The 12,939-nt window shown below is 30.1% G+C and overlaps 1 protein-coding gene across 9 annotated transcripts in view; it reads right to left on the reverse strand.

Moving 5' to 3' along the window:
* The window catches only part of LOC114329508 (protein yellow), a 371,690-nt gene that overhangs the window by 202,209 nt on the left and 156,542 nt on the right, over nt 1-12,939 (reverse strand). For all 9 annotated transcript variants that reach the window (XM_028278642.2, XM_028278641.2, XM_050655688.1 and 6 more), the window contains one exon: nt 11,707-11,979. In XM_028278642.2, the coding sequence (XP_028134443.2) occupies nt 11,707-11,979 (273 nt within the window). The remainder of the gene's footprint in view (nt 1-11,706; nt 11,980-12,939) is intronic.

Genomic DNA, 12,939 nt, shown 5'->3' on the forward strand with positions numbered 1-12,939 from the left:
GATGAAATCAAGCAATTTATGTGGGTACCTGCATTATCATATGATAAAAAAACAATATTGGACTAAAAGTTATAACCATACTAAAGATTGAGCTAAGCTAAAGACAAACAGAAGAAGAGATTAGCTTGAACAACACTGTTAAGGTAATCTTCTTCTGAAGATTGTTCTATAACTTAATAGAAAAGTAGTATCAATGTTTCCTAACTAATAAAGAATTTATATTTGAATCTCAACCTAAAGTATCTGATTCATATAAGCATTATATTATGGTACCCACACTGATATAATATTATTACCAAAATTTAACAAAACTGGAATATGAGATGGATAGTGGAACTACTTAACTATACAATTTATCATTGTAATGTTTAACACTACCAATTAAAGAAAAATAATTTGGATGACCATCTGTAATCATCCGAACCATGCGAATTCAACGTATCATGTATAGAAGCTAATGTTCTGGACTGATATTGCTTTGTGGTGTGTGCCTGTCTTACCAAACAATCCAAATATCAAAAATAACAAATATAAAATATAATCTAAAGTTTGTAAGACAATATACATATGGAGAAAATATTAGCGACACACCAACAAATCAAAATGCCAGCAAAATATATAAATAATCAAATCAATAAAGTAAATAAAATACCTAAATACTGAAAATAATTTCTAGTTAGGTGTAAAATATAACCACACTAGAAAAAAAAAATATATGCATATAGTCAATAATTAATTGTACGTGCAAACATACTACCATTGGTAGAAGGACTAAAAATCCATAATAAAAGAACATATGTCAGATATGTATACTCAGTCTAAATACACAAATAAGTTTCCAATAAAAATACAAAATTCAAACTAAAATATGAGCTGTACCACTATAACTGAAAATGAGGTATCAAAAATAAACTAACCAAAACCAAAAGAAGCAGTATAAGTCTACCTGTTTATTATTAATAAAAATTAAAGACAAAAATAAATCAGAAATAACATATATACAAAGATATCAAAAAGTTAATAAAACAGAAAATTCCAATAAAAGAAAATTGAACTAAAAGAACTACTGTCTTAGAACCATAAACGGTTGGCACCACGCATTGGGCAGCCAGTGTAACAAAAATAAGAAAACTTCTGTTGGAGTGAAAGTAAAAAGAAAGATATACTCCAACAGAAGTAAGGAAAAAAAAAGAAGAAAAGAAAAGACTAAGGTAACTAGTTGGGGCCTCTTATGAAAATAAAAATGAAGGGGCTTCAGCGGTTGAGCCGAAGTAGGAAAAATAAAAAATACTACTTTGCAGTAGTACTAAAGAAAGGGGAATTAGAAGGGATAATAAGTAGACGTGGGAAGAGACAGAGGCAAACTGAATAGAGTTGGCTAGCTATAGATGCAAGAGAGCAACTTGACACTCAAGGATGGATACGGCTCGTTTGCATGCCTGTCGAAGAACAGTAGCTCTATGTAGATAGTAATAATGACTAGAAGATGAAATAATAAAATAAGAATAATATACTGAAAATGAATGGAGATGAATAATTTCTAAAGACGAACAAGATAAATAAATCTAACAAATCATGGGCGCCATGAAAATGATCTTCGATCATTCTCCCAGGTATCTTATACTGCTGTCAGATATTAAATATATCAAACCTGTAATAATGAACATAAAGGAATAATAAAAATAAATGATATACAAAATAAATAAACATATTTATTAAAAATAACTACCAGATTTTTAACAATCTCTGAGTTAAGCAAGTTCATATTATGCTGTGACTCTAAAATGACATAAGTTATACAAGAAGATATATATATTTTAAAGATAACAACAATAATGTTATCTGTTACAAACTTAAATATAAGTACCTCTTACTAACATATAGGGTACAAAATTACATAAGTCTTCTACCAAATGGTTATAGTACGCCTGCTACGTACAACTAAAGGAAACCGACGAAGATGAAAATAATACAAATAAATAGGCCCAAGCCTCACTAAGAGAAAATACAATACTGAATAAAGCAAAATTAAATATACAAATGAATAAACGTTATAGAAGTGAAGTTAAGAAAAATACCGACAAAATGACCTAAATTAACCGAGCAAATGCAATGAAATAAAGTAACGACGAAGTAACCGAACAAACGAAATAAAGCGAATAAATACAATATTTGGGAAACAAGCAAGTAATGTTACAAAATAAATTTACCCGAATTACATAAACCAATATCAAAGCAATAATAAAGTATTAAAAACCTAATTTTCTCTAGGCTTATTCCTGTGCACAAGAAGTTACCGTAGATACAAAGTTTGGGAACCAAATAATCTAATATACAAATACATATGTCAAAAAAAACAGAGGTAACCTAAATCTGGAAAAAAAACATAGTGTATTTAACAGATAGTCTGAAATATAAAAAAAAAACCAATAGTTACTAAAACTCCTCACTAAATGTTCCCAAACGAGGTTGCGGTTGCATCCTAGAAAATGAGCATCACTATGATGCACCTCCATGCCCTCCCGTAGGCCCAGGTGGCAGGACGAAAAGGAGCTGGAATGTCCCCCAAAAAGCTTGTTCCCAAAACATACTCCCAGTTTGACTTGGCGGTAGCTGCAATAAGGTCAAGGTGGCTTCCCTAGGTAGTCAAGGTGGGTACGACATCACATGAGGGTTAGTTTTCTTCCAAATGGCTAAAAACATATACTTCGTTTGATTTCTCATATAAACCGGTAAATAAAAGTAAAGAGAAGAAGAAATAATCGAGGAAAACTTTTTAGAAGCAATAACATAAAAAAACAACCATTAAAAATGGAACAAAAACTAATCTCAGGTAACCTTGAACTATTTTGAGTTTGAAAACATGAACAAATAATGGCATTGCATTTGAAATAGGAATATAAAATATGACTTATCTGAAATAACATGAGATTAAGATAGTAATAGCCATCTACATACATTTTATATACCTTAATGAAATGGTATTGAACCAGACAAAGATAGTTACATGACAATTTATAGATATATTGGACATGAAAATTTATAGATATATTGGATGTTCAATCGGTTTAAAACGTACAGAGAAATGGTAATTATTTCCAATATTAATTTGAGGACTTCAAAAATGTTTGGTTATGTAAAACCAAAAACCCCATTAATATAAAGATCGATATAAAGATAATATAAAGATCGAAATAATCTACATCCTTCACCTAAGGGACTGGCTAAGAACATTTAACAATGAACCAGACTATTTCATATATTCAAGGTTAACTAAAAAACATTAGTAGAAAAAACGATTTACCGGTTAATTTTTTATTCCTCTTCCACTGATGGTACTCCCATCCTTACTCCAGGAAACCCGTACTCCAGGAAACAAGTGGTGGTAACTTTTTACTATACTTCCAAACTTAGTTGAAATAAAAATTAATTTCGAAGAAATTAACCGCCATTTACGGTACTAACCACCAACACCAACCTGTCAACCTCGCAGCCACCGGCCAAGTGCCTCTCATTCCTCCCACAGTCAGCGAGGAAAACGTCAAACTCTCACGGAACACGAATTAAACGACAAGGAACGGTTCAACAACTATGTTCCGTACAGTGTGACGTCACATGAGAAGTCCTTTACGATAAATTAAAGAATTTAAATGGGAGGTCAAGAGAAAATAATTATTTTTTTTAAAAATAATTACAGCGCTAAAAATGATAATATAACGGGTGGACCGTTACAGAATCACTTCGTTATACATGTGGATATTTGCATTAAAGACGAAATGGAAACAATTTTACCGAAAAATAAATGGAACATCAAAAAAGCGAATTGGCCTTTATATACTTCTTTGATACAAAACTTTTTTAATAAAAATGGTGATGTTCGAAATAATGTATCAAGCAAATATGAATATTTAATAAATAGTATAAATTATGCTGCTGAGATTGCAATACAACAGTACACAACTTTTAAGCCAATAACCCGAAATCCGTCACCGTGGTGGAATACTGAATGTGACATGATTATTAAAAAGCGTCAATTATCACTTAACGATTATAAAAAAGAACGTAATTTTGAGCACTATATAAAATGTCAATCAATTATGGCAAGTACCAAAAAACAACTAAAAAGTATTGCAAAACAAAATTGGGTCAATTGGGTTTCTTCTCTCAATAAATCAATTCCATCATCAGTACTTTGGACTCAAGCTAGGAAGTTATACAGAAAATCACCAACAAAATCAAAATCTTTTGAGGATGATTGGATAGAAGAGTTTTTTGACAAAATAGCCACACCAACAGCAACATCTATGCCTAATTAATCTAAGAAAATCGATACTGACAAAAATCATTATTTATTTCAACCTATTAAACTAACTGAACTAAGTTATACCTTAAATAATCGTCCTAGCACAAGTCCTGGCTATGACTATAATTAAGTACCCTATGAATAATATGCTTCCTGCAATCGCTAAAGATCTTTTATTGGAAATATTTAATGAAGTCATATATGCAGGTACGGAAGAATTTAAAGAAGTCATTGTCATTCCAATTTTAAAACCAAACAAAGATCCGAATCTGGCACAATCATACAGACCAATTTCACTTATGTCTTGTATTCTCAAAGTTTTAGAAAGGATACTGAAAGTAAGACTTGAATGGTGGATAAATGAGAAAAAACTACTTCCAAATTCTCAGTACGGCTACAGACAAGGATGTGGTACTATGGATGCCCTGGCTACTATTGTAACTCATATCCAAAATGCATATTCTCGAAATACATATGTACCAATGTTACGTTTGTAAATTGAAGGTGCATATAACTTTGTTAATTTAGATATGCTAAAAGACAAAATGATTAATCGATTCGAAATACCTTCTCTTCTAGCTCAAAGTATTGTCAATTTCTACAAAAACAGAAAAATATATATCAGCGTTGAAAATAATAAACTCATTGGGCCACGTTTTAATAGCTCAGGTCTTCCACAGGGGTCAGTTTTAAGTCCTCTTCTATTTAATCTTTACACAGCTGATTTTCATAATATTAGTATCGACAATATTTCGTTTAATATAATACAATATGCTGATGACTTTTGTATTTATACTGAATCTAAAAAATATAATGATAGCTTAAACACATTTAGACCAGGGCGCATCTGTAAAAATATTAGTTCATTTGGACGTTGAGAGGTGACTCAAATTTTTTTGCAGAAATTGCTTGAAAATAAATCAAATAATAATATTTGAGTTATCCTCCCCCTCAAAAAGGTCCGGAACATTGTTTAAATATTGAAAATGTTAAAAAATGAAGGAAAAATTCGATTCTTTTCTTCGTCTTTTATTATAACTTCAAAAGTATTCATTTCAGAGAAAAGTTGTACTAACATAAAAGTTGCATAATTAAATTTACTATAATATAAAATTGGTTAAAATTTTAAAAAATAGTCACCCTTGTTAAAAATTACCAATAATTGCGAAAAAAACATGCAAAAACAAGTATTGGCACTCTACGTTTTCCAACCATTTGTGCTATACTTAGTACCTTCACATTTCAACCAGAAAAACTTTATGATACAGTAACACAATACTGTAAATTTCATTAGGATCGGTTTAATAAATTTTGCAAAATAAATTTTGCAATCCAGCTTTCGCAAAAAAAATTAATTTCTTCAAAATGTTACAGGACTAAAAATAAAGCAGATAGCGCGTTGAAATTTTTTTTGCATATAGAAGTTTACTCTACCTTTCATTTGCAATTTGTAAAATTAAAATCGATTAACTACTACGGCGTCAGGAATTTTTTTAATTAAACATTAATTATTGGTGCTACGCGCAGGACAGCGGATAGTTTGCTCTTATTGGGTATTCCAATGACCTTTGATAATAATTGATACATTTTAATTTTTATTACATTTCGATATAAATAAATAAATTTGTTTATTGCAAAATAGAAACACATACTCTATCTTTTGAAATAACACTTTTTTTAGCAAAAACTTTCTTTGTTCATATATTTTAGCTTAGAGAATAAAAGTTTATTATTTTTAAACATATGCAATTGTTTAAACAATATTTCACAATCAATAATAAAATTAGTTTGATTTTTGTGGAATTAAAATATTAAAATTCACCAAAATATAGAGTAAGAAAATAATATATTACATTATTACATCAAGATTGGAATAAATTTTGGTGGAAGTCAACTTTTGTGAATCAAACACAGCTGTCCTGCGCGTAGCACCAAAAATTATTGTTTATTTAAAAAATTTCCTGACGCCGTGGTAATTAATCGATTTTAATTTTGAAAATTGCAAATGATAGGTACAGTGCACTTCTATAAGCAAAAAAAAATTCAACTTGCTATCTGCTTTATTTTCAGTCCTGCAACATTAAAAAAAAATGAATTTTTCTTGCGAAAGCTGGATTGCAAAACTTATTTTGCAAAATCTATTAAATCGATCTTAATGAAATTTACAGTGTTATTTTACTATATTATTAAGTTTTTCTGGGTAAAACATGAAGGTCCTGAGTATAGCATAAATGGTTGAAAAACGTAAAATGCAAATACTTGTTTTTGTATGGGTTTTTTCGCAGTTATTGCTATTTTGCAACAAGGGTGACTTTTTTTTAAATTTTTAACGAATTATATATTGTAGGAAATTTAATTACGCAACTTTTATGTCAGTACAACTTTTATCAGAAATGAATAATTTTAAAGTTATAATCAAAAACCAATAAAAAAATCGAACTTTTCCTTCATATTTTGACATTTAGATTATTTAAACAATGTTCCGGACCATGTTGAGTGGGAGGATAACTCAAATATTAGTTTTTGAGTTATTTTCAAGCAATTTCTGCAAAAAAATTTGAGTCACCTCTCAACGTCCATCTAAAAGCAGATGCGCCCTAGACTAATTGGAAAATATCCATGAACATTGCCGTGAGTGGTTTAAAAAAAATGGTTTTGAGTTAGCAAACAACAAGTCTAACATTTGTATATTCACTAGATACAATGTACCTCAAAGAGAACAAATACAATTAAATGATGATTACTTTCCTGTTTGTAAATCAGTAAAATATGTGGGTATGATTCTGGATACCAAATTGATCTGGAAACTGCACGTTGATTTTATGCTTGATAGATGCAGTAAAGCACTAAATTTTCTTAAATCAATTGCAAAAACTTGGTGGGGTGCAGATGTTGAAACATGTCTTTTATTTTATCGTTCATATATCAGATCTATTATAGATTATGGCTCAGTACTGTATGGATCGGCTAGTAAAAATATTTTAGGTCGCATAGATGTTTTTCTAAACACAGTATTGCACTGTTGCATAGGTGCTATGAGATCTACCCCTATTGAACCACTCTATGTTGAAACAATGGAACCGCCGACTAAATTCAGAAGGGAATATCTCAGTCAAAAATTTTTTCTTAAGATCCGATGTTACAACAGTTGTTTATACAGTGTGTCCACAATTGGGGTGCCCAAGAGGAAAAATTTTTTTATTTTCAATTTTAGCGAGAAATGTCATTCTTGATAAAAAGTTTTGCTTGTTCTAAACTCCCATAAAACGAACTAAAATTCAAGTTTTACAGATCCTGCTTAATTTTGTAGTCAATTTTATGTAAATCCCTATAAATTTTTGCACAAGTTCGAAATTGTAAAAATAATCTAGTGTTGCCAAGCCACAACGTAGCTTAGCAACTGTCAACTCCGATAAATAATTTGTGAATTGTATTTTTTTTTGTTCAAAAAAGAATTTATCTTGAGATAAATTTTATTGTTAAAATTATTAGATTAATAATCATTTAATTATTAAATAATTGGATGTTTCAAGGAGAACGACACAGTTTGGGTGCAAAAACTTATAGGGATTTACATAAAATTGGCTACAAAATTAAGCATGATTTGAAAAACTTGAATTTTATTTCATTTTATGAGGTTTTGGAACAAGCAAAGCTTTTTATCAAGAATGACATTTTTCGCGAAAATTGAAGATAAAAAAGTATTTCCTCTTGGGCACCCCAACCGTGGACACACTGTATAAAGAAATTAGTACTTTAAATTATTTTGATTTAACAAATAAATATTGGGCTCACAAAAACTCGCCACCGTTATGTGACGCATTTCGAAACACTGCGGATAATAATACTGAACTTGCAGTTGCAAATAAATTGGTAGATTTCGAAGATTTCTTTGAGTTACTAAATCAAGTAGATATAATACAACCCAGTTATCATGGGCACTCTTTATTAAACAGTATTTTTTTTAAACAACTACCTTACAAATTGGTCAAAATCTGTTTGTATTTATACAGATGCATCAAAATGTTCAAATGGTACTGGTTTTGCCTTTTATATTCCAGATAAATTTATAGAAAAAATGTTTAAACTGCCCTCAAATTTCTTCATTTTTACTGTCGAGGCTGCGGCGGTATATGAGGCTTTAATTTATTTTAAGTTGGCATCCTATAATTCCGCAGTAATTTTATCTGATTCATTATCTGTGCTTACTGCTATTCAAACACCTCACTTACCTTGTAGTACTTCTAATCCACACATTTTTTTAATAAAAAATCTTATTTGAAATTAATAAACACACCACAAAAATAAAACTTATGTGGATCAAAGCACATTCAGGATCAAACACATAATGAGCATGTAGACCAATTAGCTAAAAATTCTCTCATCCATGCAACAGTAACCAAATATCAGCCCTGCATTCTAGATGCTTTTGTTTGTTTAAGAACTGAACAGATGAAGAGCTGGAAAACACACTGGGAAAGGTACTGTAACATTTCAACAACACAATACAGTTTGGTACAACCGATTATTCCGGAAAACCCTTGGTATAAGAATTTCACCCTCCCTCGCAAATACATATCCACTATCAGTAGAATTAGATTTGGACATGCATGTTATCCTGCACATTTATTTACAAAAAAAAATTATTAGATTCGAATATTTGTCAAGAATGTGAGGTTAACAGTGACTTGAACCACATATTTTTTGAATGCAAAAAGCATAAACACCTAACCAATCACCTAATGAAATGAATTATAGACCAGAACATCCCACTCCCTGTAAATATTCTCTTTATTCTGTTACTGAATAAAAAGAAAATTTTTGACTGTTTGGTATCTTTCTTGTCGGATAGTAAAATATTATTGTAATTAGTTATAGGTATTTGTAAAATATGTTTAAAAAAATATTAAAAAAATAAAAAGAAAAAATAAAAAAAAAATAAAAGCATGAAACAAAAAATAAATAAAAAAATTAATAATTAAAAAAATACTTAAATAAAAAAAAATTAAAAAATTAAAGAAAAAAATCACTAAGAGGATTTAAACCTCCTCGAGGTTGAACCGGGTTGACATCCTATCATAGTGACAAAATAAAACAAAACAAAAAACAAACCAAAAAAAAAATTAAAATAAAATACAAAAAAGAATGCATTTATTTTAATATTAACATTAATACTTTTATTTGTAAAATGTATACACTATGTGTTCTTGATATACATTAAGTAGTATAATATATTTATATTTATTAACATAGTATGTACATTAGCTGTAATGAGTAGGTAAATAAGAAGTAAAAAAATTGTAATAATATTATAATAACCAAGTTTCACTAATTGGCAATATCTTTAATACGTTTACTTTTGATTGAGACTGGCTGAATGACCATAGTCCAAGCCAAAAAAGAAAAAAAAAAGAAAGTATTTTCAACATCTTTCAAACGAGATATCATTTGACATAAGGTCCCATTTACAATTATCGGTCAAAGTGGTTCTGTAACGTCATCTGTCACTATTAAGTCACCTGTTATGACTATTTGAGAAGCATTCATCTGTTTATTTCCTTCCAACAAATTTCAGTATTATAAGTACCGGTGTAACAAAAATACAGGTCATAAATTTAATCACATATTCTGGGATCAAAAATAATTCGATTGAACCTAACTTACCTTAGTACAAAAATGTGCACATAAAAGAAGTTACAGCCCTTTTAAGTTACAAAAAGAAAATCGATTTTTTCGAATGTATCGAAAACTATTGGAGATTTTTTTATTGAAAATGGACATGTGGCATTCTTATGGCAGTAGCATCTTAAGAAAAAATTATAGTGAAACTTGGACACCCCATAAAAATTTTTTGGGGGTTTTGTTCCTTTAAACCCCCCCCCCCAAACTTTTGTGTACGTTCCAATTAAATTATTATTTTAGTATCATTAGTTAAACACAATGTTTTTAAAACTTTTTTGACTCATAGTACTTTTTTTAAAAGTCAGTTTTTATCGAGATATTTCGAATATTTGTCAAATCCACCACATATTTGTATATTATGTGTACGATTATGGAGACTTGGTAATAATATGACCATTTATTTATGATTTACATTTTTAGGGATATTTTGAACCATATTAAAAAAGAAGTCACATCTCGATAAAAGGTGCCTTTTCGAAAAAATACAAAGAGGCAAAAATGTTTTAAAAACACTGTGTTTAACTAATGGTACCGCAGTCACATTTTAATTGGAACGTAAACAAACATTTGGGGGGTTTAAAAGAACAAAACCCCCATAAAATTTTTATGTAAACATATTGAAAAATAAGCCTCAACTTGATAAAAATTGCCTTACCGAAAAATACTAAGAGGCAAAAAAGTTTTAATATTATTAAATTTAACTAATGGTACCACAATAATAATTTAATTAAGACGTACACAAAAGTTTGGGGGGGGGGGGTTTAAGGGAACAAAATACCCATAAAATTTTTATGTGGTGCACAAATTTCACAATAATTTTTTTTAAGATGTTCGTTCCTGCCATAAGAATGCCACATGTCCATTTTCAATAAAAAATCTTCAATAGTTTTTGATATATTAGAAAAAATCGATTTTCATTTTGTAACTTCAAAGGGCTGTAACTTTTTTTATGTGCATATTTGTACTAAGGTAAGTTAAGTTAATTCGAACTATTTTTGGTCCCAAAATATGTGATTTAATTTATGACCTGTATTTTGGTTACCCTGTATAACAGTTCAAAAGATACGAAGGGGAATTTTGTCTATTTGTATAATATTACATTTTTGCTATCTGCTGATTTTATACCCGATGTTTATCTACTGTTTATTAGTGCTATGCCTTCTTTTTAAACCAGGAGGAGTAAACCAAAAAGAGATATTCACACCCAAGAAAATCAGTAAAAGAATCACCAAATATATCTTTTTTCTTGGTTGATAATATCCGCCTTCGACGCTAATCCATAAATATTGTATTATACTAACACGTCGCTAAAGAGTTCTAAAAACAACTGTTTTTATATAAAAACAGACTAGAAATCTAAAAATTAAATAAATAACGCAGAAAACACAAAAAATCGCCGATATAACTTAATTAACCTGTGAATTGCCAATAGCGTCAACATTTTATAAATGTCAATAGTGTCAAAATTTCATTACAGTGGAGTAAAATTGCCTGAGGTTGGACCAATTCCAAACAAGCATTACGGCGCGGTAAATTTGAATTGCTCGCCGTGGTGTAAAAACCGAGCATAGTTACCAGATCTATAGCTATACAATATTTTGTAAAAATATTTTTGTAAGAACAAAAATGTTTATTCGTACAAAGAGTCCCATTATAATTATATTTTAATGTACAGCATTCTAAAACAAAATATTAATATTTTTTAAAATTTTAGAACTTACCTAATGGAAGATTGTTTTTTGGAATAAAATCCTCATTCTGTATGGCAATATCTCTATCAGTTTCACTGGGATAAGCGAAATCTAACACATTCCAGTAGTACCATGTTTTGAATGGACCAGTAGTTTCTAAATTGATTAGTTGATTTCTATTACCATATCCACGTGTTGAGTGTCTAGATGCTCTATTATCTATATATTCAGAACCCGGCGGTTTCACCATACTTAGAGAAACTAAATATGTAAGAAAGGAATTTGGTCCAACATTGGGAGAATCTAAAACAATTATTTAATTTTAATTAGACCATAGCATTTGTTGAGATAATATTAAATCGACAACATAACAATAAGTGGAACATGAAGAATGTCCTAACAAAGAGAGAAGAGAGAGAGAGAAGAGAGAGAGAGAGAGAGAGAGAGAGAGAGAGAGAGAGACAGAGACAGAGACAGAGACAGAGAGAGAGAGACAGAGATAGACAGAGACAGACAGAGACAGAGAGAGAGAGAGAGAGAGACAGAGACAGACAGAGACAGACAGAGACAGAGAGAGAGAGAGAGAGAGCTGTTGGGTCGCTTTCTTCTGAAAACACTTTAACCTTGACGGATGTGTCCAGATGCAACAGAGTGAGAGTGTTGTGTTTATGTTGACTTTCTACTTAACTTACACTTTGTCCCTGACGAACCACCTGACGAACCTTTTGAGGAAGGGAATTATTTTACACTTGTGAGAGCAGACGAAAACAGCGCGAGAGTGGGCTGAAGTCTGGAGTATGCTATATTATTAAACTAACCCCCTAATTAAATAGTAAATTGTTTACCGGGTAGGAAAAGCTTAACATTCCTGGACGACTGTGAAGATTGCTAAGTCGAGGCGCAAGCCGAGACTTAGCAACACAGAGTCCAGGAATGTGGCTTTTCCTACGAGGTAAACATACTATTTTTCCGCAAATCGTTTAAAAATCGACAGATATTGATTGATTTAAAAAAAAACGCGATAATTTTATTCCCAAATAAATGGTGCTTTGAAATTCCTAATAAAATTACTTATGTAAAATATTATGTATTAATAAAATTGAAGATACTAAAAAATCGAATAAATTTCTTACTAGAAAAACCTTTTAATAATAATTCAAAGTGAGTTATATACAGTGATGAGCTTGTTAATAACCGGTAAAATAACGCAAAAATGGACAACATAAACGTTGTGAAATAAAAAGAGATGAAACTAGTAGATAG

Source organism: Diabrotica virgifera, chromosome 7, assembly GCF_917563875.1.
Source record: "Diabrotica virgifera virgifera chromosome 7, PGI_DIABVI_V3a".
In the NCBI taxonomy this organism is placed as follows: domain Eukaryota; kingdom Metazoa; phylum Arthropoda; class Insecta; order Coleoptera; family Chrysomelidae; genus Diabrotica; species Diabrotica virgifera.